The sequence below is a fragment of the Macrobrachium rosenbergii genome, chromosome 10, assembly GCF_040412425.1.
Source record: "Macrobrachium rosenbergii isolate ZJJX-2024 chromosome 10, ASM4041242v1, whole genome shotgun sequence".
Lineage (NCBI taxonomy): Eukaryota > Metazoa > Arthropoda > Malacostraca > Decapoda > Palaemonidae > Macrobrachium > Macrobrachium rosenbergii.
The window spans coordinates 32,647,553-32,674,939 of NC_089750.1; the positions used below are offsets into that span (position 1 = coordinate 32,647,553).

Sequence of the window (27,387 nt, forward strand, 5' to 3'; positions counted from 1 at the left end):
TTGAAACAGATATTCTAAACGTATTGAGTTCATGACAAACATAGATAACTTGTAATGCTTATGGTTTTAGATCATAAGCATAAGTTATACGATAAAGATATGTAGCAAAAACGTAGCCTTATCGTTAATCACCCATCTCATGCCAAGTTTGGGTATTAAATAATCCGCTTCTGTCAAAACGACCCTGTGGATAATCCGCAGGTAATACGCATAATCCGTAGGCGACTATAAAAGAACATTAAGGAACCACAAACCATAAACCCATTCTACTTGATACAACAAGGATGGATGCTCAAAGCTCTTCACCGCCAGCCATTCAGAATCGAGCACAGGAAATTATTTATTACATTTTCAAATATTAAAAGAGAAGACGACTCATTACATATGTTTCTAAAGCAATTACTGAAGTAGCACCGAATTTTTATCTAAAGACGGGAAATTAGAAAAATTTTGTCAGCGCTTTTCATAGTCAAAGGAGGAGGTCGAATTTTTTTTTTTTTTTACCTCTGCTCACTACAACTCGAGCGATTAAAAGTATGAACGCAAGATATCCTCCCCAGCAGTAAACATGTAAAGAAGATTATCTTTGAGAGCCCTCTCGAACCATTAGATGCGGATTATTGGGGTAGGGCTACACAACCCAAAGATGTGGCGCAGGTTTCCGGATCTGTCCACACCGCAGCCCTCACGGCAAGCTAGATCGGGAATAGAGTAGAGTTCAGCAGGGAAGGTTATCTTAATTTTTCTCGATTTAACACGATCTACGCCCCATATAAACGATATTAGAAAAAAGACGATTATTATCATAAGGTCAGACCGAAATGAGAACTGCAGATGAGACGATTTCACACGGTGTCATTTTCCCCCAATTTCATTCATTAATCTCATCTAAAGTTGGAAAACAGTGCAGATGGCACATGCCACATCTCAATTTTAGCTCAGGATGGTAGCTTAAGTAGCCTCACGCCATTGTTCGAAATACGCAACCGTGATGTCTTGCAATGGAAGGCTCCCGATTACATCATTTAAGTGCTCGATCACGGTAAGTAATTTTCAAGTCAAAGAATATTTCAAACGAGAGAGAGAAAAGCGAAATACCATGCAGATTTTTGGTCATGCCATGCAACATACAACAGATGCATACTAGAGTAGCCTATATTATCGCAAGAGTACGGATAGGGAAAATTATAAAGATGAATTTGAAGCTCCCGTTTGAAAATTCTGGATAAATAAAAATTACATACTGTAACCAACATTGATGCATTTGATCTTTGTGTCCTACAATGAACAATACCAAGATACTACGCAAGGGTGGAAATTGCAACTTTGGATAATTTGTTACTAGAAGTAAATAAGAATGCTGGATTTGGTAGGAGGAAATCTATGCTTGAAAGAGGTGATCTCACAAGTGCATGGGCGACGTTTCTGTGTGGAATAGGGACAAATATGGATACAGAAAGCTAATTTCATATTTTTAGACTGAAAAAACCAGTGCTTGCATTCGGCCACTTGAATGTAACAATAATAACGAGGGAAGAAGGATGAGACAAGTAAGGAGATTGTCCACCGGGATTATATAAACCCGAATGGAGGATTGCAGAGATCCACACGGGCCTGATTAATAATGGAAGTCTTGAAGATGCGGGCACGTCACTCACGGCAGCCATGTTTCACGGCATTCGGCCTCACTATAGATTCGAGAAAATGCACAGGACCGTCGTTGACTGCTGGAGATGCAGTTGCGGCTGATATCATTCAAAGGAATAAAAGCTGTAGCTTTTCTTTTATTAATACTCTGACATGACTAATGAACTAAGATTAGATAAAAGGCACATGCTCCACTCATCACTGATTAGTTATCTTTTGTTTTAGAACCCGCCGAATTTATCTATTCCGGGGATTTTGTTTTATGTGAAAGTGACGAGAGTTGGAAGTCGTTATCAGTCGGGAGATTTGCTATCACATCGACACTTGTTATATCCACCAAGCTTCAATTGAAAATTAGTCTGTTTTGTGTGACTGTTAACCGAAAGAAATAAGGAGTATTGTCAATACAGAATGCTGTGCTATGTATTACAGGTGAGAATTGTCAAGCATGTGAAACGTTCTTCCACTAAGTATATATATAATATAATATAATATAATATAATATAATATAATATAATATAATATATACTGTATATATATATGTATATATATGTGTGTGTGTGCGTTTGTCCACGATTAATTACATTAATTAATTAATTAATAGGATAAGCCTTGAATTGCACTCACCGTGGACATACATAAATACCAGTTAATACATGAAATGTACAAAATTTTTACTTATATAATAATAATGGTAGGTCGCCAGTTGAAAACTTTGATCAGTATAAAAATATTACTTTATTGAACACAACATAAGCAATTTAATCAAAGAATAGTGATTTAGCTCTCAATAAAGAAAGTTACTGGTAGAATTAACAGCACCTCAAAATACTGATTCTGTTTACAATAAATATATTACTGCTACAGTCAATAACACAACGGAACCTGGATCCCCTCTAAGGACTCCTTTGCAATGACTAATTTTTGGAATGTTGCACGTTGAATATTCTGCCACAATAAGGCAGAAATTCTTCCGAGCAAGATGGACGGCAGGACTGTGAGGCTGAACAGATAACACGTTTCTGGAAATAGATTTCCCAGATAAGAACTCATATATAAAAGATTCTCTCACTTGCAATAATTTATCGCAGTGGAGGACTGGTTTACTCTGCGTCAATGAGCAAAGGATTATTCCATTAATAAAGATAATTCATATGGGGAACACACATGCTAGTTGTTACCAAGGGATTTTATTTTGGGAGATGTATAACTTGAAAAGGAAGTGAGAGATTTAGTGAGAGGAACAGAAACTGAAACTTAATTGCCAATCTCAGACTTACTGGGCACTCCAGAATTGCAATGTGCACGATTTGCAAAACAGCTAGTTGTTCCAGTGGGTCTTCAAATTAACACTGCTGGGGGCGACTTGTAGCCCGGCTCTCTTCTGACTCTAATTACAGTATGGCAGTGTGCCAAGACAAAGACTGCGGCCGGACTTCAGGACGTAGTAGGCAAAGGTCATGCCTGGTCGAGAACTGAGCAGGAACTGAGCTGCTCTCTGGCCTTCGACCAGTTGTTGTTCATCTATGGGCCTTCAGGGCCCTGAAGGGCAAGGTGTGCTGGCATCCTGAAATGACAATTAAGACCAGCAGAAAGATCACAGGAATGTACAGTAGTTCTTGGGACAAGGATCTCTAGTGTGACTACTAGCATGTCTATTAAACCCATGACTAATCTAATGCCCTTTACCTGACCTGACCCTTCTCTCAAACTGCAATTGACTACCACTTCATTCTTCCTATCATTGGGTATGGGTTCCTAGCCCCTAATGGCTTGAAATCTGATCCTTATGTTAAGAGACCAGAGAGACAAGAACAGCATATTTTGTGACAATATATATGTATATATATATATATATATATATATATATATATATATATATATATATATATATATATATATATATATATATATATATATATACATACATATATATGTGTGTGTATATATAATATATATATATATATATATATATATATATATATACATATATATATACAGTGTAAGTAGGCATATTACAATCCAACCAGTGTTAACAGAGAACTTAAGAATATTCTCTGTTTACCGTTTCATCCTAATTTCATTCCTGCAGTGCCCATTTTAAAAACTATTCATGTTAACTTAGTATTTAAACATGATAATATTTTGAGAAATAAACTAATTAAGAATAGCCCGTCCAATCACTGGTAGGTAGTAATTATTCTTAAAATAATCAGTGAGGATAATCACCTCAGCATGAAACGCGGACCAACTTGAGGTCTGGTTAATGGCTCTATGAAGGAGAGTGGACAAGGAATTCATTTTAAAATTGTAAAAACATGAGCTATAAAAATTCGTGCCATGGCCAGTAAAAGTGTTCTTCCTGTAAATACCTGTCTGGAAGCCAGTTTCATCCTTAGTTACCTTTACGTCAAGGAAGGGGAGAGAATTATGGGTTTTAATCTCAATGGTAAATTTAACGTTCTGATGTTGTGCATTTAAATGTTCCAGAAACGCGTCAGCATGGTAGTCAAACCTAAAAAGGGAAAAATTATCTCCATGACTACCATGCTGAAGCATTATTGGAACATATATAAATGCACAACACCAGGGGCGTGTGAGGCTCGCAGGTCACAATGACCAGCTCAGGCACAGGTTGCAAGGCCGCACCTTTGGGTGAGCTTCTGCTATGGTCAGAGGAATCCGGAGGGGACCTGAGTATACTATGGGTTGGCTCTCGTACTGGCACTGGTAGTGGTGCCATGCCGGGGGAAGAGAGGTGATCCGGACTGGGATCTCTCGAAGGAGGATCTATGGAGTGCTATGGCACTGGCACTACGGCGGGTCCAGGCACAGGAATTAACTCTGGAACGTTTTTGACATCCACGAGGGACGGAACGTGGCATTGCCTAGGACACTTAAGTGGCACTTGCAGAGGTTTGGAGTCAAGTTTGGGATCTCCTCGGGGGATTCAGTGTGTGCCTTGTCACTGGCACTGGAGCAGGGCCTGGTACTAGAATTGCATCGGTTAAAGGCTCGTTGCTCGAGACGGACGGAGCCTGGCACTGCTCAGGGCACTCAAGTGGCACTGGCAGCAGTTTTAAGGTGGGTCCTTGAGGGCTCTTATTGCTTGATTGAGTTTTGGAGGGGTTATGACCCCTGGATTTTTGTAAATCAGGAGGGGACCGGAAATCCTGGCCCAGGAGGAGGCCATAACCTCCAGAAAGGTAAGTAACTACTGCAAGGGTGCAGATTTTAGGTCTGTGAGGTCTAGTGACCCTCAGTTTTATGGTGGGGAGAATCATCTTCGTCTGATTGACACCCTTGATTGTGATAAGTTGATGCCTTTCGATGTTGGCCCCCTAGGGGACCTTGTCTTCCCTTACGAGGGAGACTTGCACGCCAGTGCCATTGAATGCTGTGACCTGGCATGCGGGGTAGCAACCGCAAGGAGGTGCCACAGATGCTGGACCCTCGGCTGGAGGGCCTAAGATTTTAGGATTCGTAACCTCTAGGGCAATGGTGAGTGATTTTGTTTTATTAGGGCATTTGCCCATAGGGCGGGGTGCCCATAGATCTTACCGGCAGTGCAATAATTTTTTTCTATAATCTTTGCTTGGCACTGTCCCAGTGGAGGGAGCAGGCCCTTTGCTTTTCATCAAGAGCCAGACGTTTTCCCACTTGGGACTGTTCAATGGGGTGCCACAGTTTTTTTACAGTGTCCACACACACTGGCTTCTTTGGGGGATGCCCATTTTTGAGAGGTGGTTGAGAGTGGCTTGAGGTATGTGCAGAGGGGTATATTTTATGACCTAAGGAACCAAGGTGAGGATGTTCGCAGCCGTCTGGACTAAGTCAGGGGTTCTTTCTCTCATCCGGGAAGTTTCTTGCATTTATGAATGAAAGGTCATGTGTTTTATGGACTTACAGCCTGTTACAAAAGAATGGAAAAAGGGACCTTATACATGTGCAGGTTCGTTTATTTAGATTTCAAATTTCTAACGGACGTTACCTTTATGTGCAAGTTTTCTGGGGTCACGTATCCCATAAAAAAGTACGGTTCGATAATACACTATATTTAATTAAAGTAGAGCAGTGAAATTAAAAGGTTTCCTACCGAATCCTAATACTTCCTATCATGCACGAGCGAGAGAAAGAAAATTTAATCCAATGGATGAAATTTGTTGGATGGGCCTTTGCTCGTGGCCAAGTAAAGGTGTGCCTATCTAAAATTCCAAGACAACAAATTGTACGGAGGACACAGGAAGGAAATACATGCACTATTTCCTTTTTATCATTTTGATATTCACTTCATTTGCCTAGCTATCCTATCAGTTAAGACATGCAAGGCTATCATGCATTACCAACAAAGCTCGTGGACTAATTTTACATGCATGTGGTCTATCAAATTCCTAACACTGATTTTACAGCCACGCTTTTATTTGTACCTAATATAAAAGCTTAAAATAACAACACTTTTACTTACACTGTGGAACTGGCTCACTTGTGTGCTTATTTACAGGGTTTACGCTAAAGGTTTATTTCTAGTCTTGCAACCAACTTTTAGCAATTCTAGTCAGCTGATAGTTGCAATTGTGGGGTTCTTGCAAGGATGCAACTGCAAGATCCTGGCAAGGTCGCTACTGATATGGTTTTAATCTGGCCCAAGGGTTAACTTGGCTGAAATAAGGCCACTGAATGGTTTTAAACTGAAGATTCACAGAAACTTACAATGGGGAGGTACCATCTGACTTTAGCTCTGGGTTCTAAGAATGGGGAATAATTATTAACAGATCGAACAATCAAATTTACAATAGATGAAAAGATCCATGAAGGAACACAAGGATGACCCGCTTCAAAGGGCACCGTGATGGAAGATACAATGGTTAGACCACTCTGCACAACTGTGCACAAACAAGATGATGAGATAGTTCCACAGCAAGCACTACTATCTGCAACTGAGAATGCATATGGTTACTTAATGAGTCGACAGCATAAATAAACGGGAATCGAGGGGGTTGCACTTATGGTGCCAAGCAACTCAATTCTGCAATACTGGTTAATACACTTACGTTAAGAATGTTATGCACTTCACTTGTGAACGCAGGTCTCACTGAGGTAAGGTTCGGATTCCACAATAAGCTGTAGGTCCCGTTGCTAGGTAACCAATTGGTTCTTGGCCACATAAAATAAATCTAATCCTTCAGGCCAGCCAAGTGGTCTGGTTAAACTAAGGTGTACTTAACTTAACTGAGGTAAATTGCATTAATGAAAGAAAATAAAATGGTGAGAGAAAATAACAGGGGTTTGACTGATTTCGAGAACATTAATTCAGGTACATTGCCTTCTTCAGGAGATGGGGTGGTTTTCTCATCTTAGGGCGCCAGTGATGGAGGGTAATAGTGAAAAGGTTCACTGCAAAGGTTACTCAGACTTATAGACCAGCCACGTGGGGAAGAACAAGGGCCATCTCAAAGGGAGCAAGAGGACTGCATCCTGAATAGGGTATCCAACATCTCTGCCCGTGCGACGCCCTTTAGTAGGGTCAGAGGATTAAGATTCCGCTCCTTCTAGGTGGGGTTGTACTCACTGGTACTCCGTTTTCTATAGAGGGGTCACACTTGGCATTGGCGGACGGGTAGCCCTTGCATGAGGTCACTCATGCCCGGGTGTCATGGTGCCAGTCAGGTGGGGCCAGTTGCTATGGGCCAGCTTGCTTTCTCTTCTGAGTCACTCCAGCACCAGCAAGGGTTAATCTCCGAAGGACAGCATCTGGAATTAAGGCCTCGAGGCAGATCACTCAGTCAAAGGAAGGTTAAAAGCTTACCCCAAGGGGGTGAGTGAGGGAAATGTCAAAAGGGGCGAATAATTACCCATAGCTTTCCTTTATTCAAAACCTTTGTTGTACTACTGAAAATAAACACTGAGCATAAATCTTATTGTGAATTCAAGAAAAGTTAAATATGACAACTGATAAGCTCTGTCTGTCTGTCTGTCTGTCTGTCTGTCTGTCTGTCTGTCTGTCTGTCTCTCTCTCTCTCTCTCTCTCTCTCTCTCTCTCTCCAACACCCCCTCTACTCTCTCTCACTTCCTCTCCATCTCACTCTCTCTCTCTCTCACTTTCTCCCTTTCTTATTAAGATAGTTGCTTCAATTACATTGTCCACCATTTTTGACATTTTATATTTCACCCCTCCTCGCCCCACCTTCCTAGCGGGGCTGACCTTCGACTTAAAGGGCATCAGGAATGACACTATTCATCTCAGTGAGCTTAAAAACTATGGATTAGACACTAATATCTATCGTTTTTGGTTATTTTTACATGTCACCCCCTTCCCACCCTTCTCCTCTTCCTATTGGGGCTGAACTTGGATTAAAAAAGCATTGGGAGTGTCACTATTCATCTCAGCAACCTCGAAAACTATGGATTAGACACTAACATCTGTCATTTTCAGTTATTTTTACATGTCACCCCCTTCCCACACACCCTCTTTGGTGCCAGTGATGTCTTACCCACACTGTGTTCTTGTCGAGATAGTAAGTCATATGTATACCCAGTTTGGCTGAAATTGCTCAATGCATTTCAGAGTATGTGGAACATACACACACATACATACAGGCATCCATTTTATGCATATAGGTTATATATCTATATATATACATATATATACATATTATATATATGTGTGTGTTTTATATATATATTATATATATATATATATATATATATATAATAAAATGAATTGTCATAATAAATCTTCAGCAAAAATACTAACGAAATATATAAAATGAACAAGTAAATACAAACTAAAAGGGTGAGACGTAAAATAACGAAAAATTAAAAACACAAACATAAAAATATGAAAATAAAACTAAAGTGAAATATAAAGAAACTACCACTCACAAAGTAAAATATTTAACGACCTAATTGAGTACCTACTATGAAATTACACGATAGCTAGTTGAATACCAGACGAGTTGTTGTTCAATTCCGGCTTCATCTTTTTAATAGTCAGCGACTCTGAAATTAAAAGGTCCAGTCTATTTGAACAAAAGACAGTACCCGAAAATCCAGGTCAGTGAAAAAAAAAAAAAAAGACCATCCTTTCACTGACCTGGATTTTCGGGTACTGTCTTTTGTTCAAATAGACTGACCTTTTAATTTCAGAGTCGCTGACTATTAAAAAGATGAAGCCGAATTGAACAACAACTCGCCTGGTATTCAACTAGCTATCGTAATTTCATAGTAGGTACTCAATTAGGTCGTTAAATATTTTACTTTGTGAGTGGTAGTTTCTTTTATATTTCACTTTAGTTTTATTTTCATATTTTTATGTTTGTGTTTTTAATTTTCGTTATTTTACGTTTCACCCTTTTTAGTTTGTATTTACTTGTTCATTTTATATATTTCAGATTTTGCTGAAGATTTATTATGACAATTCATATATATATATATATATATATATATATATATATATATATATATATATATATATATATATATATATATATATATATATATATATATATATATATATATATATATATATATATATATATATACATGTATATATACCGGATGTTTCAAAATTAGAGGGCCCCCTCCACAGAACAAATGGAAAGTTATGAAGTTTCCTGCTATAGCCTATCTCCAAGTACATTATTTTAAGTTTCTATTAAGCTATTTTTCATTTTGCATTTCTTGTATTTTCAGACTGAGTGACGGAGTTAGGTACAGCCATGGCTGACGACTCTGAGGAAATCAGATGGATTGACCGAATCCAGGCTATAACCTTCAGAGAGGCCAGGGATGCTGGTGCATCCTTTATTTCACATTCCTGGATAGCTAAATACATTAAAAGAGATGAATCCTTTGTTAAAGGAAACTGGAACAAAAATCCATATGACTGTCATTACGAAAAGAGTGAGAATCTTGGAAGGCCTGAAGTCCTTTCTCAGGAGTCAAAAGACATCATAGCTGAGGCAGTGGGTAGACCAAGAAAGTCTTTACATAAATTGGTGCTTGAACTAGAAACAAAAGGGGAAAGAAGAGAAGTTACAGTGCTGCATATCGTGAGTTGAAAGATCTGGTATCAAGCCATTTCATGTTATCAGGATGCCCAACATCACTCAGCAACAGAGAGAAGACCGTGCATGGTTTTGTGGTTCATTTCTTAAAGATTGGGATGAAGCTGACTTTCTCCATGTTGCCACATCAGATGAATTCTTCATTTACACAGTCAGGAAGCCAAATCATAAAAATAACATCATTTGGGCTGCAAAGTTGGATGATATCAGCGATGACATGCGCTATCGCCAAGTTGTGAAATTTCCTGAATGTTTGGGAATTTTTCTCTGTTTCACAGCCAAATGGTTAATGTGGATCATCAAAGAAAAAGGAGTCATGGAATGGCGAATACTTCAGAGAAACAGTGCTTTCCTCAAAGATCCTGAAAATGTGTTATCTGTTGAAGAAGTCACATTTTTGCATGATAAGGCACCATGTTTCAAGGCTCTTCAGACACAGGAGCTGCTTCGAAACATTGGTATTGATTTCTTCTCGTCAAGTGAATTTTCAGGTAGCTCCCCTGACCTTAATGTGAGTGAAAACATTGGTAGTATTGAAGCACGCACAATGAACTATGATGGTATACCAAACCTTGACGACCTGCAAAGAGAGGTGACCAAAGTGCTCAGGGAAATGGAGTTTGAGTCTCAGCTTTTTTGCGACTTGCTGAAATCATACCCCTCAAGGATGCAGGCTGTGGTACAGGCAAATGGAGGCCACACAAAATATTAAATGCTAAGAGAAAAACTTAAATAAATACCTGTTCTGAATTACTTTTGGTTTTGTCCATATCAATTTTAGTTTATGCTGCTGAGGGGGGCCCTCTAATTTCGAAACACCCTGTATATATATACATTGTTACATTCTGGGGCCAGTTTGATGTATGGAAATGAGTATTTTAATCAACTGCCTTGAAAGCCAACACAAAGCACTCAGAATGTAAGCGATAAATGGACTGGATAAACTGACTTACCTTGATATCACATCTAAGTAAACAGAGAATTGGAGGTCGCCACCTGGGGGCGGGGGGGTGGAATTAACCAGTTTGTAATTTAAACTGAATTTATTCACAACTGAAGCAAGCACATACAATGTGCAATAAAATTAGACAATGCATAGCAAATTGCTGAATCTGAAAAGGCTACGGCCCTGGAATAGTTTAACACACAAATGAACGTGAAGGTTGCTACTGGTTAAATGATTTTTTTTTTTTTTTTTTTGCTGTTAACGCAACTGGGTTTATCAAGGGGGAGGGACCGTTCGGTGCCCCGGACTGCTAATCAGAAGATTCTTGCAATTGGCAGGATGGCAGTTAAACGTCTATGCTAGGTTTTGTTCTCTAGGCAGATAAACAGACTATCTAAGGTGCTGGATAACAGGTTCTGGAAGAGAATTCCAGGTTAGCATTCAAAACCCAATGAGCTTCTCTCACATGAACTTAATTATGCACGATGGAGGAATTGATCAATTAAATTTAATTAGCCCATGGCAACACTATGGAGGGAGTAATCTAATTCTGATCACTGAATTAATTTAATTTGAGTTTGGGGCGAGACATGAACAAAGGGCTGTTAGGTTTGATTTGGGCGAAGGGGCTTTGTTTAAGAGAATGATAAGGTGGAAATATTGAAACTGGAGAGAAATTCACGATAAGGAAAAGAAAGCTGGTGTAGGACTGAGTGCTTCCAGACATATCTGATTCCTTCTGTGCTTAGAGCTCGTTGCATTAGACGAATTTCGGCTGCAGGAGTCTCGCCTTTCCCGCCAACCAGGGAGACGAAAGGGCACCACTCGACACGGTGGCAGTTGGGTAAGGAGTGTCTGACGCCCAGGTCGCAGAGCATCACGTCCGCTTTGTTGTTTGGCTTGGAGCACAGGACATCAGCGATCTGAAAGTAGTCACACAGCCAGTGAAAGGTCGTAGGGAAAATAGGTCTTAAAGTTAAATCCTTAAGAGTTAGGATAATAGCCTATTTACAGCACGGATTCGCCCCTGTGTCCCTAACGGCTATCTAGCCCCCCAAAAAATCCGATGGTGGGGCTAAGAGGTGGTATTGTTTTCCACCCCCAAATCAGATGATCTGGGGGGATAGGCCTACCTAAGTTCACTTTCCTGTCATGGCGCCTCCTCCAGCTGCCATTAAATTTGATTTTCTATCTAATGGGCTAAGGGGACGAATGGAAAATATATAAGAATATATATATATATATATATATATATATATATATATATATATATATATATATATATATATATATATTATACATATATATAAATGTGCATATATATATATATATATATATATATATATATATATATATATATATATATATATATATATATATATATATATATATATATATATATATATATATATATATATATATATATATATATATATATATATATTGACTGTGAAATGTTTTCTGTTAAAACAGAATTCCATCAAATATAAGGGCCCATAAAAACTCCAAAATGTAGAAAGTAGAAGCTATATTTCAGAGATCAACTGTCTCTCTCATCAGGCAAATAGTAACTAAGGAAGAGTTACAGGAAAGTGGTATTCATACCAGAAGGTCCATAGGTCAGCTGTTACGTCACTCCAGTTGACAATTTCTCTTTAATCTTCTTAATCGTTGGTTGGAGGAAGATTTTATCTATAATATCTGAATCCTAGACGCCTCTTGAAAGGTTCATCGTATTTCTTTGTTTAATCAAGGCTGATTCCATCATCTGGCTTTTGAACCGACAATTGCTGCTATAAATTATACAAGACACATTTCAGTTTATTCTGTGATTATGGTTATTTACGTGGTTAAAATTAGCTGAGCTCTGTTGTCCGTACCTAACCGAACATTTATGCTGTATTAATCTCTAGGGGAGTGATTTGCCTGCAAAACTGATATAAAATAGGTTACAATTGAGGCAAGGGATTTCGTAAATGCCTGTGTCTTTGGGGACTGGCCTTTGTTGGACGTTAATCAGGGATTTGGCTAAGGTATTTTGGTAGGTCCAGGCGTGGGATTTTTATTTTATTGTTGGGCGTCTCTCTGGTCTTGTTTCAGTGGGACACTAGAAAATTATGTTCGCTTGTGGATTGCTTTTTGAATTATACGGTCAGGGTACTTTAAAGATGACAGCTGCTTCCGGATTAGTTCCATTTCCTTTTTCAGGAAATCTGGGGAGCAAATCCGTGAGGCTCTTAAGAATGCGTTGCTGGCTACGCCAATCTTGATAGAGATGTCATGATAGCTATAAAAATGAATGTATGTCAGAGAGAAAGTTGGTTTTCTGCATATGGTAAATTAGTATTCTGTTGTGTCGCTAATTATTAAAACGTCAAGAGGAGGAATTTTGTTGTGTGTGTCCCATTCAACTTTAAATTTGATGCTAGACACTAATGCATTTAATTTTGACAGAAGTTCATTGAAGTTGCCCCACTTACTGCCCCAAAATGTTAAGATATCACCTACATATCTCATCCACAGCATGTCTTTAGGTTTTATTGCATTTATTATTACAGTTTCAAAATATTCCATATATAGATTGGCTAAAACAGGACTTAAAGGGCTGCCCATGCTGCACCCGAATTTTTGTTTACAGACTGACTCCCCGAATGAAAAGATGTTATTTGATACACATAATTCAACTAACTATTATTTTATCCAGGGCTAGTGGGAAACTCTGTTTTACCTACCCAAATACCTTAGGCAAATCCCTGATTAATGTTCAACAAAAGCCAGTCCACAAAGACACAGGGGTTTACAAAACCCCTTCCCTCAGTTGTGAGATTAATACAGCATAAACGTTCAGTTAGGTACGGACAACAGAGCTCAGCTATTTTTAACCACGTAGATAACCATAATCACAGAATAAACTGGAATGTGCCTCATATAATTTTTAGCAGCAATTTTCTGTTCAAAGCCAGATGGTGGAATCAGCCTTGATTAAACAAAGAAATATGCTGAACCTTTCAAGAGGCGCCTAGGATTCAGATATTATAGATAAAAGCTTCCTCCACCAAGCGATTAAGAAGATTAAAGAGAAATTGTCAACTGTAGTGACGTAACTGCTGACCTATGGACCTTCTGGCATAAATACCACTTTCCTGCAACTCTTCCTCAATTACTATTTGCCTGATGAGAGAGACAGTTGATCTCTGAAATATAGTTTCTACTCTCTACGTTTTGGCATTTTTATGGGCTCCATATATTTGATATTATATTTTATATATATATATATATATATATATATATATATATATATATATATATATATATATATATATATATATATATATATATATATATATATATATATATATATATATATATATATATATATATATATATATATATATATACAGTATATATATATATATATATATATATATATATATATATATACACACACACAATAAAGGCCCATAAAAACACTGAAAGGGGAGAAATTGTAGCTTTATATTTCGAAGACAATGCCTTCCTCAACGGACTTGTAATGGATTAATTGGTATTTTGTTTAAGATTAAGCCAGCCTCGTGCTAGCACAGGCTGTTACTCCCGGAGCAGCCCGTTAGAAGATTAATAGGTAGAGAGCAGTACTATTTATACAGTTGAAGGAATGTTCCAGAAATTGGCTGCTATGTAACTCCTGTTGACAGTTTCTTAGTCTTCTTAATCACTGGTTGGAGGAAGGTTTGAACCGACAATTGCTGCTGGAAATTATACGTGACATATTCCAGTTTATTTTATGATTATGATTATTTATGTGGTTAAAAATAGCTGAGCTCTGTTGCCACATTTTACTGAAAGTTTGTGTTGTGTTAGTCTTTGTGAGAGTGATTTACCAGTAAATTCGATACAGGACTGGCCGTAGTCAAGGCAAGGGATTTCGTATACTCCTTTGTCTTTAGGGACTGGCTTTTGTTGGACGTTGATTAGGTATTTGGGTATGTAAAGACAAAAGGGTTTGAATTTCCAAGTGTCTGTGTCAATGTTTTAATCCTGTCCGGGTGTAGGATTTTTATTTTATTGCTGGGCGCCTCCCTGGTCATGTTTTGGGGAGTTCAGCAGAAAGTGATGTTTGCTTTATAGATAGTTTCCTCAATTATATGATCGGGGTAGTTTAAGGATGACAGCTGCATATGGATTAGTTCAAATTCGTTTTCCAGGAATTCCGGGGAGCAAATCCGTAAGGCTCTCAAGAACAAATTGCTGGCTGTGCCAGACTTAATAGAAATGTCATAACTACAAAATTGAATATATGAAAGTGAAAATGTTGGTTTTCTGTATGCGGTAAATTTGTTTTCTATCGTGTGTCTAATTATTAAATGTTTCCCATTCAACTTTGAATTTGATGCTGAGCACTAACGCATTTAATTTTGAAAGAAATAGATAGGGCAATTTTAACGATTTTCTCTCAAAATTAAATGCAACAGTGCCCTGCATCAAATTCAAAAGTTGAATGGGAAACAAACAACAAAATTCATTTTCTTGATGTTTTATAATTATGTATTTCTCTAATGACGTGGAGTTCGCTCTCTAGGAATTCAGGACTGACATGTCATTGCGTAGGATCGTTCAAGAGAATAGAGATTTTTATATTGATGTGATGTCCAGAAAAATATACGTAAGTTAAATCATTTGTTACTTTTCTATATATACAGTAAATTTAGGCTAAAAAAATTATTAAATGTAGTATCAATGTATAAAATAGGCAGGCAACCACCTCTTTCTGTTCCTAGCGTGAGTTGGATAGAGACGGAACTTATTCGGTCTCTTGTTCTGCGGTTATTTACGTTGACTTCGTTAGGTATAATAGACAAAACGTCGTCGACACGCCGGATCAATGGTACAGGATTTTAATCATCTGAGGAATGTCATTCTTTTTAAGCCTAATATAAATTTGGGAGAGCTGGTGACATATTGCTACCCATTGCCATACCAAACATTATTTATAGAATTTTCCATTAAAAAAGAAATTAAAATCACAAATATACAATTTAATAAACTTATAAATTTGACTGCCTGCTAATGGTAAATCCAAACCAGATTATTAATTTTTAGATACTGTACTAGAGATTCAATAGACATTGTTGTAAATAAAGAATATACATTGACATTTACGAATCAGGATTAACCATGATGACGTTTAATTTTCCGTTGGGTCTAATGAATGAGTCAAATGGTGCTTGAGATAGTAACTAACACCGATGATGCAATTTCGCAGGATATTTTGAAAGTTCATACGAGAGGAAGCATACTGAACTAACGACAGGTCTCAAAAGTTTATTTTCTTCACGGGTATTAACACTAAAAGGGTTTCAGAGCCGATGAAACACTGTTTTTCGGCAACACCTTTTTATCAAAGCATCGAATAAGGGTGGAAGTTGGCAAGTGTATATTTTATAAACCAACCTAATTTTTGCAAGTATTATTTAGTACCTTGGTTCGATAGTTTTAATATTTATATATAGAGTAAAATGAAGCCGCCGATGCCGGAGCTGAGAGAATCACAGACAAGGATACTAAAACCATTTGTGACATAAACATCACATGACGCCATGAGACTCAGTCCATCCACCAGGTAAGCAGTAAGTCACTAACGCTGTCTAGGATTCAACAAATTCGATGATGGCCAGCAGGATATGGTAAAAAGGTTAGCAATTGTCCCCGTGGTTGAAAGACTGCATTTGTGCTACGGCTTGCCGCTTTGTATATAAGCGAGAAGACCCGTGGCAAGATTTACTCTAGCTTTAATAGGTAATTATTCCTATAGTGGGTAATAGTTACTTAGCCACCCCAGAAGTGTGGGCAGGAGCTGTTAGACAATCCTCTCACTTTGAGGAGAAGTACTGGAAGTCTGACAATATCCATGACAGCGTTAAACCAGTCATCATTGACATCATCACCAGCGACGATGAAGAGTGGCGATGAAGACATTTTGTAAATAAAATATGTATAGTGTTAGACGTCTTATTTGTACATCTAAAACATATTTATTAAAACACAATGATTATAGCAATATGTTCCTCATTCAAACTGATGTCAATATGTTTTCCTTTCCATGCATATCCAGTATAAAGCACGTTACATTTGATTGATATTAAGTAAGCAAATAATAGCTTGCCCTCACAACCTTGACTCCTACCATCGCAGCGAGTATACGAGCACTGTTTAGGGTGCTGTATGATATAAATAAAAAAAAAAAGAAATAGCAATGGGTGACATTAACTGAAATAAAACAATGGTGTTGACCTTTACACCCCTAACAATTGAGGGAAATGAGGTATCACTGCTTTCATTTGAATTCTAGTGACAACTCTTGGCTTGCTGCAAATAGAAGGCTGTAGCGTCGAAACCTGAGGTGACAAAACGGATTGTCTTTTTGTATTCCCTCCCTGAATAGATGTAGGTCTAACAAATGAGCTATAGACTGGTTCATTATGTGGCTGAATTACATACATTGAATTATCTGTAAAGTAGAAACATTACGAATATCAAGAAAATGGAAGAATTCCAAGCTAACAACTTAGTCCCAACAACTTCTGTGGAAGTTGCAATGAAACCTCCACAAAATAATAATAATAATAATAATAATAATAATAATAATAATAATAATAATAATAATGCAATCAAGGGGACGATGACAAATTCTGCGCGCCATCATTGATATCGCTGAAGTCTAGGATGGGTACTAACAAGGCCAAAAGAAAGAGAGGTTTGTTATAATGAGCAAGTACCTATAAGATATGTCATCTCCTATGTAGTTACCCCAGGTGGGAGGTGACTCCACCCAATTGGGTAGATCTTGTCTCTCTTGGCCTTGGGTACTAATATCACTTAGTGAATGTCACCTGCAAGTGGGCAGAACCACAGTGAAGAGACGTGTTCCCCATAATTATGTAAACTCTCTTCACTGTGGTTGGAGCCTGATGACGTCATATGTTAACGTCACTAGTGTGTTCAAAACCCTTACCTGCGATTTTGATGGTTCTGGCATAGGAAACTCACTTTTACTCTGATAAGTACCAGATCTATTGAACTTAGGGACTAAATAATACTTGCAATAATTAGGTAGGGTTATTAAATATACATTTGCCAACTTTCACCTTTATCCTATGCTTTAATAAAAAGGTGTTGCCGAAAAACCATGTTTCATTGGCTCTGAATCCCTTAGTAAGTTGTTTAAATATGGTAACGAGTAACAAGTCCTTATCATTTTTCAATATTCTACTTAAATTGCTGTTTAATGACTTAATTACTTTACCAAGGGAATTCTTAATGAAATAAGGGTATATTCTACAGTCACTTGATAAATCTATTTTTGAGACTTAAGCTATGCTATCCATTATTACTATTGCATTTGATACTAAGGCCATAGTGAAGTACATGGTTTTATCACTTCTCCGTTCATTTAAGGCATTCTTAAAGCGTTTGGGTTAATTAATTTTACTTGGTTTTTTTGGTTTTTTTTTTTTTTACTATTCAGTAAACAAAATACGATATACTTCCGATATGGAAGTCACTACATTTTCAAACGAAAACCGAAACTGCAAATGATAAACCATATTCTAAAGTGCTCACGGTTTCTTCATTAACAGTTTTGAAAGACAAAGTCCTTCCTTTCGTTTTACTAACAATCACCAACTTCAATGAGTTTCTCCAGTTTTCATTTAGTTTCAATTATAGACTCTTCGTCTCCGTAGGTTTCCGTGCATTTCTTCAAGTAATGAAGCTTTCCACTTAAACTATACTGAACGTAGGAAAGCAATTTTAGCTCGGGATGTTCTTTGAAGAATGTCCTGTCTTTTCTCTCTGTGACTATGTGTGAATGTTTAGTTTTTTAAAGATAAGGGTACTAAATTCGATCATTGATTGGTTCATCATATACTGTACGTATTTGTGCGTCACGAAAGATTCAACGTTCGTGACATACCGAAAGGTGAGGAACTAATGATTCTAAAACAATTTTGTTCCACGATATCAGCATGAAAGGGCTCAACCAAACAGTGTAGTGCTATTCATGAAAAGAAGACGGGCGTTGGGAGATTGTTAACTGCAAGGATATGCAATGGAAGCAAACATGAACTTATTCTGTTGTATCTAAATGTGGAAGATAGACTGAAAAGGTTGTATGGCTGAAGGTTAAGAGGAAATAGAAATAAATCCGTTCAAACAACATAGAAGAATCTTGTAACACGAAAGCATTAATTTGAGCGCATGTTTAGATGTACAAAACAGATAGTTTTACCATTCTTGACTCAGCAGAGAGAGTATACATGAGAATGAGGTGCATCATCATCACTAAAATCAGTTGTTTGTTTTCCGAGACATTCATATTGGCTCTCGTTTTTCATTAAGTATATGGTGTAAGTTACAGTTGTTAGTTTTACTAAACTGTTACTGCTACTATAGCAAAGTCCACCTAGCTTTGCAGCTAAGCCCCGCCCACTGATTAGTCACGACCATTTCTTGAAGCTGATTGGTTGGCAGTGGTTTCGAAAAGTTGGTTAATCTGTGGTTCTTGTCATCTCCATTTATTTCGCAATGGTTGTTTTACCTAACTGAAATACGTTCTGCTGATTATCAAAAGGAAACGTTATATTATCCCCTGCAATAAAGTCATAATACACATCTCCCTAAAAATGGTGAAAAAAAAAACAAGAAAATATGAATGAAGTCAGGAGCGTTGCGCGATGCTGCAATATTGTTTTGTAAATGAGTATCATCTGAATACGGAGGTAACACGGGGAATGCCTGTGTTCGAATCGGTGCACTTAAATCACTGGACAATGATAAATACCGTCTGATATTGTCAAGCGTGTTCACCATTCTAAATTTAACACAAAAAGTTTCTCAGAGCTATGCAGATTGGGATTTCATATTAATTTCAGGAAATTTTACTACGTTTTAATAGTCATAAAATCGATTTCATTGCAATCATTTACACATTCGGAGGGATGACAAGCAGTGAACACTACTACGAAACCAGAATATGCCTATGTTTAACTTAAAGTTACAGTATGATAGGCTATACGAGTCATATTGGATATAATTTGCTGAGAATTTTCTTAATGACATGATCTCCTTTCGAAATAACAGGATCATAAAGATTACATAGACCTATGATGTCGTAAGTATTTATGACGTTTGGATTATAGGCCTATCTTATATTCAGCCGTTTTATTGTGGTTCTTGTTGTGGTCATTCTTGGTTTTGTTGCAGCTGTTGTGGTGCTTGTAGTGTTTTCGAAAAATTTTCACATGGTAACCTAACATTGCAGAACAAACATAGACCTACTCATAAAATACTGGTGTAAAGAATTATCTACCTACTCTTCTTAATTGAAATTTAGTAATTTCTTTTAATTAAAAGTAATCGAGATCTTTATGAATATATTCAAAGCTAGAATACTCTCCTAACTAGAGAGAGAGAATTACTGACTCTTTTGTATCCTTTTGTTCAACAGGGTAATCCACAAGAATGCCCCCAAAAGCAAATGAATCATGGGCTACCAGGAGACTGGTTTGGATCATCTCATACATAACTTTTTCAGCTGTCATTTATTTATTTATTTTTTTTATTTCGTTTAGTATCTTATGATGCCTTCGTGCCGCAACCTTCACTTTCATAGAAATGCTAGCAGCTTTATATTTACTCATCACAGTAATATAATCTGTTATCCCTTTCGTAAATATATATTTTCAGTAGCCTATAGTTCATTGAGAGCAGTATGATAGTTGTGTGTATGGCTGAGACATTCCTATGATTGATCAGTGTGTGCCATCGACTATGTGCCCACAAGTTTTACTTTTATTCTCTGTGGTATAAGTGGCGTTACAATTACGATGGCCATCCACTCATATATGTGTATGTGCACTTGCTTATACATGTACATTCCACTTTATGCATATGCATTACATATCGTGGAGTTGAAAGTGCTATATTAATTAAAAGCTACTCTGTTTCCAACAGATACGGGTATAAAACTATTTGCAATAAGAAATTGACGTGTAGGCCCATGCCCTGTCATTGCCTCAAAATATAAGAATTTGTGTAGGCCTATGCCCTGTCATTGCCTCAAAATATAAGAAATTGATGTGTAGGCCTGTAAAGTCGCCGCTCAATGGGTTTTCTATAGTGAACCTCCCGTTTTCTACTGTGCCTTCCCATGAGCTTAGGTCACGCTAAATAGCCATATTTTATTTATGTAAAAATGTATCTGTTACTTATTCATTTGTGCCTGTTTGTGTTGTACATGTGTCAGAACATTATTGTGTCCATTCTTGTAATTTTATTTTTACATGTTATTTGTATTTACCTGTCCTGCTTCACATTGAGAACAATTGACCTCTGGTCACCCGTATCCTATTGTATGTCTTTGTACTGATGTCCGCATGCTGCTTTATAAGCAGCCTGCTCTCTCAATAAACCAGCAGTAAATGTCCACCTGCTCTCTTTTTAGCACCTCTCACAGTGGTGACCCCGGAGTGGTTCCAAGAGCCATTAGCGGACCCATATGGCGACCTAGTTTTGGCCCAGTGAACTACCCCACGCCCCTAACGGACTAAATACGGCGCTTTCACAAAGCATTCGGGCGTACTGACTCTCGTTGGCAGATCACCAGTGTCATTAACGGACCCACACAGCGCGCTCCCAAGTGCATATTGATGGGAGTGTAACCCACTCCAAGTGAGAGTGCAGAAGCGAGTATGGCCGCGGACATTCCCTCCCACATACAAATAACCACGAACTTTGCGGACTCTGACATCTTCCTTGCGCAAAACCCGCTCGCACCCTCCCCTGCGCCAAGGCTTGAGCACTCTTCCATGCCAGCACCCGCTCCTCGCTCACTGCCCTTCCTGATGGACCAACCGAGGTCTGCCCTCGCCATAAAGCTGCCGCCCTTCAATCACAGCAACCCCTCATCATGGCTCTACAGGGTCGAGGGGCAGTTCAGGCTAGCAGGACTTACCAACAAGGTGCTGCAGGCAGACGCCGTAATAAACGCCCTCCCGGAAGAGGTCTACAGGAAGATTACCCCGTGGGTGTCTGCCTCATGTCCCGCCACCTACCAAAAACTGAAGGCTTCTCTCGTAAAGATCTGCTCCATGCCCACGCCCTTGACCTTGCCAGCAACCCCCGACATGACCAGAACCTCCAGGAGGCATGGAACATAATCCAGGACCTCCTCGTCCTACCCAGGACGGACGGCAGCAGCAGGTAATGGATCTTCCTCTGTCAGCTCCTCCCGGAGGTTCGGACCCAGATCCTGGAGCCGTACACCCTACCACTCGACAACTTGATCAGGACGGCGCAGCAGCTAACCGACTCCATGAGGGCAGTGAAGCGGGCATCCACGCCCACACATCCCATCAACTCCCTCCAGCCGGAGGAGGCCGCGGAGGGGGAGATATGCGCCGTCACCAGAAGGCGGCCAAACCATCAACAGAAGAAGCAACTGCCGGGGCCTAGTTACTACCACCAGCGGAACGGCAAGGAGCCCCAGAACCATCAAACGCCCTGCTCTTTCACCCATCCAAAAAACGGAGGAGGTGGCGGCCAACAGCACAGGCCGCCGTGGCAACAGAGGAACCCAGGAGCCCAGAACCAGTAGGTTTTTACGTCTGCGACACCATCTCCGGCAGGAAGATACTGATCAATACAGGGGCTGTATGATCAGTGTTCACGCCATCCAGAGAGGACCGCAAATGCTCGCAGGACCTGGCTGCCTCCCTGACGGACGCCAACGCGTCCCCATCCTCTCCTACGGCACCAAGCTCTTGTCGGTCTCCATCCTTGGTCGGAGGTACAAGTGGAATTTCATAGTGGCGAACGTGAGGACCCCACTCCTGGGCGCGGACTTCCTCGCCCACTTCGGTCTGGCAGTTGACATCGGTCACAAGCGCCTGATGGACACCGACTCCTGCCAGTCCCTTCCCAGCACCAGTACGCCCAGCTGCTGAAGGAGTTCCCGATGTCTTCAAGCCCGAACTGCGTCAGGTGCCCAGTGCCCCTACCAAGCACGGAGTCTACCACCACATTAAAATAAAGGGCCCCCACATGCAAGGTTTCGGAGGCTCCCCCCTCAGCGACTTCAGGAGGCCAAGGACGCTTTCGCCGAGATGGAGCGTATGGGCATATGCAGGAAGGCCTCCAGCCCGTGGGCCTCCCCCCTCCACATGGCACAGAAGCCGGACAGCTCCCGGAGACCCTGCGGCGATTACAGGTGGCTCAACTCCGCCACGGAACCAGATCACTACCCTCTTCCAAACATGCAAGATCTCACGGCCTCTTTTCACGGGGCCAAAATATTCTCTAAGTTGGATCTGTTGAAATCCTACTTTCAGGTACCAGTGGCTCCAGAGGACATCCCCAAAACCGCCATCATCACGCCTTTCGGGTCCTACGTCTTCGCCTTCTCCACCCTCTGCCTGAAGAACGCGGGGGCAACCTTCCAAAGACCGATGGACAGCATCCTTGGGGACCTGAACTTCTGTGTCTGTTATGTAGATGACATTTTGATTTTTTCCAGATCCCACAAAGAACACCTGCGACACATCCGGAAGGTCCTGCAGCACCTGCAGGAGAGTGGCCTTGTCGTCAGGTTTGATAAATGCACCTTTGGCATCGAAAGAGTTGACTTTCTGGGCCACGAGATATCCCCAGGGGGTGTCCGTCCACTCGCATCGAAGGTCGCAGCCATTGCCAGGTTCCCCACCCCTACCTCCGTCAAGGCCGTACAGGAATTCCTCGGGATGGTCAACTACTATAGGAGGCTCATCCCCGGGGTTGCGCACACCATGGCGCCCCTGACGGAGATCCTGAAGGGCAGCCCGAAGACCTTAGTGTGGGGCCCCGACCAGCAACAGGCCTTCTGCCTGACGAAGGCTGCCCTCGCCGAGGCAACTGCCTTGGCCCACCAGGACCCCAACGCCCCCCTCCAGCTGACGACGGATGCCAGCAGCATCGCCTGTGGGGCTGTCCTGGAGCAGGTCGTCGCCGGAGCCCCCCAGCCTATCGCCTTCTTCAGCAGGAAGTTCAGCCCCACAGAGTCCCGCTTCAGCACCTTCGACAGGGAACTCTGTGCAGTGTATCTGGCAGTATGTCACTTCAAGTTCCTCCTGGAGGACACGCCCTTCACAATCTGGACAGACCACTAGCCGCTGGTCCATGCCTTCACAAAGCAAGGGGACACATGGTCTTCCAGGCAGCAGCGGCATCTCGCAGCCATCACGGAGTTCATCTGCACAATCAAATACCTCCCCGGGAGGAAGAACCCTGTAGCAGACGCCCTCTCAACGATTGAGCTCAACTCGGAGCAGCTCTGAATCGACTACGAGGACCTTGCCCGGGAGCAGACCACCGACTCAGAGTTTCCAGCCTACCGCACCGCCATCACGTCGCTCAGGTGGGAGGACGTCCCCCTCGCCCCTGGAGGGCCATCACTGCTGTGCGACGTAAGCACCGGCCACCCCCACCCACTGGTACCCGCCTCCATCCAGTGTTTGACGTCATCCACAGGCTGTCCCACCCCTCCGGCAGGACGACTGCAAAGCTGCTAGCAGAGAAGTTCGTCTGGCACAGTATGCGGAAGGACGCAACGGCCTGGGTGAGGCAGTGTATCCAGTGTCAGACCAGCAGAATAGGGCGACACACTGAGTCCGGGGTGGGCGAGATTCCCCAGCCAGAGAGGTGGTTCGACGCCCATGCAAGAAGCCCATGCAAGAAGCCACCGCCAGTGCGTGCGCCGAGACCCTCCTCTCCAGCTGGATCAGCCTGTTTGGTGTCCCGGACCACATAACAACAGACAGGGGTCCAGCCTTCCTGTCCGAGCTGTGGACCACCCTGGCACACCTGCTGGGGACCTCTCACCACAACAACACTGCCTACAACCCTGCAGCCAACGGATTGGTGGAAAGGTTCCACAGGTCCCTGAAGGCGTCCTTCATGACCCGCTGCACCACTGAGGATTGGAAGTACTAGCTGCCCTGGGTTCTCCTTGGACTGAGGACCACCCCCAGAGCCAACAGCACCTGTCCGTAGCAGAAAAAGTCTATGGGGAGCCCCTCATAGTCCCGGGCAAGCTCATCGAGGGGGAACGCCACAACCTGAAAATCCAGAGGCTCCGTGACACGGTCGGAAAGTTCGCCCCCTGCCAGCGGACGTACACCAACAGGACGTCGCCTTTCTAGCCTCCCGGCTTGTCCTCCACCACCCACATCTTCGTCAGGAACGATGCCGTCCGCCCACCCTTAACCAGGCCCTACAAGGGGCCCTTCCACATGTTGGAGAGAAACAGTAAAGCATTCCGGCTGACCATCCACGGGAAGGACAACTGGGTGTCTGTAGACCAGCTCAAGCCCGCCCTGATGGAGGAAGACGACGGCGATACCCCGCAGTGCCCCTTGCAAGAACCCTCACCCCCGCAGCCAGTCCAGCCCAAAAGAAAGTTGCGTGGCCGCCCCTGGACCCGGGCAGCGCCACAGCCAGCCGCTTCCACTCACACCGCACCCCCCAGCTGACATCGCGGAGCCGCGGCACTCTCCAGTGCCCCAGCAGATACTTACTTTAATCAGACGTTACCTACGTCTTGTGGGGGGGGGAGTATTGTAAAGTTCCCGCTCAACGAGTTTTCTGTGGTGAACCTCCCATTTTCTACGGTGCCTTTCCCATGAGCTTAGGTCACACTAAATAGCCATATTTTATCTATGTAAAAATGTATCTGTTACTTATTCATTTGTGCCTGTTTGTGTTGTACATGTGTCAGAACATTATTGTGTCCATTCTTGTAATTTTATTTTTATATGTTATTTGTATTTACCTGTCCTGCTTCACATTGAGAACAATTGACCTTAGGTCACCTGTATCCTATTGTATGTCTTTGTACTGATGTCCGCATGCCGCTTTAAAAGCGACCTTCTCTCTCAATAAACCAGCAGTAAATGTTCACCTGCTCTCTTTTTTGCACCTCTCACAAGCCTAATCTCTCAATGATATTAACATGTAACATGGCTGGATAAATCTATGCTTCATTTCAATTAATGTGGTCTATGTGGGACCGCTTATTTAGGCAACACCAATTTAAAAGAAAAAAGGAGGATGCTTGTGTATTTAGGCTGCGCACAATAAAAAAAAAAAGATGCACAGACAAAATGATCCAAGGTCTTCATAATGATATATAACTTAATGTATCTATTGTCGGGGATAATGGCATACTTCACAACTTGGGAACTCAAATCTTTGGTGTCATGATTCATGCACAAAACTCAACTTTACCGAACGGAGTCAAATCCCATACTGGTAATAGCCTATTTGGCTTGTTAACTTAGTGTGACGTTGTTCACCCTTCAAAAGCTAGCCAATCACTGGCATGCAGTGGGCGGGGCCAGTGCTGTTCTTTTTCCGTTTCAAAAATTCCGCCGTTTTCTTCTTGAGGTAAACAAGGCTGGTACTGAAGACTAAATAGTACATTTGGAGTAATGATAAAGTCAAGGTTTTTAGTATTTTTTTTTATTCATTTTTTTAGACTAACTAACCTTAGTAGTTTAGTGCAAATCAAGATCCTTAATTGTATTGGTATCTTTGTTGTTCAGTAATCGGATCGTATTCAGAGGAAACAATAAATAAGTTAATAGTATTATGACTTCAGTTTCATCATCGTCAGAAGAATTTTGCATTCGCACATGTTCTTGGGAATCATTTCACAGCAGGATAAATTATCTTGTCATTTAATGCATGATGACTGATATTGGTTCTATTTTAAAAATGTGGATACATGACAGTGTAAATAATTTTTCATACATATTGTAGTTTACATTGGTTTATTAACACACAATATGGTACGAAATTTTATTTAAAGAAATTTGTTCTACATTGCATGTAGAATGTAGGCCTACTATGAGCCATTTAATGACCTGTGGTACTAGCACTTGTATAGTCATATATATGTATATGTATATATATATATATATATATATATATATATATATATATATATATATATATATATATATATATATATATCACTAAGTCCACGTCAGAAGGTGAGTGAAAACCGAGACTTTGAACAAGTACTTTTGTAGTTTATTCTACATTTTCAAGTTCACACTGAATACGAAAGTTGACAGACATTTATATACAAAAACAGAAGGTAGGGTGGGGTTACAGTTTGTTAATCTGGACAGCATGTTCTTCAAACAAAAAAGACAGGGACAAAGGATCAAGGGATAATTCAGGGTGGAGATTAACATTCCTGGTGGAAGTAGCTTCAATGAAGACAGCCTCTAGCAGATTTCTTTTCCGATGGTCGTTGACCTTGTAGATAACCGTTGACTTATCCTAGTTCATCCCATGGCCTGTCTTAAACCAATGATCCACAATGCCATTATTTGATAAGCCTCTTGAAATGGCATATTTGTGTTGGGAGCTTCTTACTTTTAGTCCTTTTGTAAGGACGGGATTGAGTGACATACTGGCTGGGTGTTGACTGGTTTATTGGTGGTTCCTTACTGAATGAATGTACAGAATCTTCGAAGTTGTTATTGGATGGTGCGAGCCGCAGAGTGGTACCTACACACAGACGGGGCAAAACAGAGGTAATGTTTCAGACATCCGTGTTTGTCGGCAGACAAAGAGATGGCGTTTGTGAGAGACATAATAAACGTACAGTGATAAAACATATATCAGTGG

The 27,387-nt window shown here is 40.7% G+C and overlaps 1 protein-coding gene across 1 annotated transcript in view; it reads left to right on the forward strand.

Annotated features, from left to right (window-relative positions):
• The first annotated feature begins 1,966 nt into the window (after positions 1 to 1,966).
• The window catches only part of LOC136842587 (uncharacterized), a 441,719-nt gene continuing 416,298 nt past the window's right edge, over positions 1,967 to 27,387 (forward strand). Inside the window, 1 exon segment of the mRNA XM_067110134.1 lies at positions 1,967 to 2,079. Coding sequence (XP_066966235.1) covers positions 2,069 to 2,079 — 11 coding nt within the window. The 5' untranslated portion in view covers positions 1,967 to 2,068.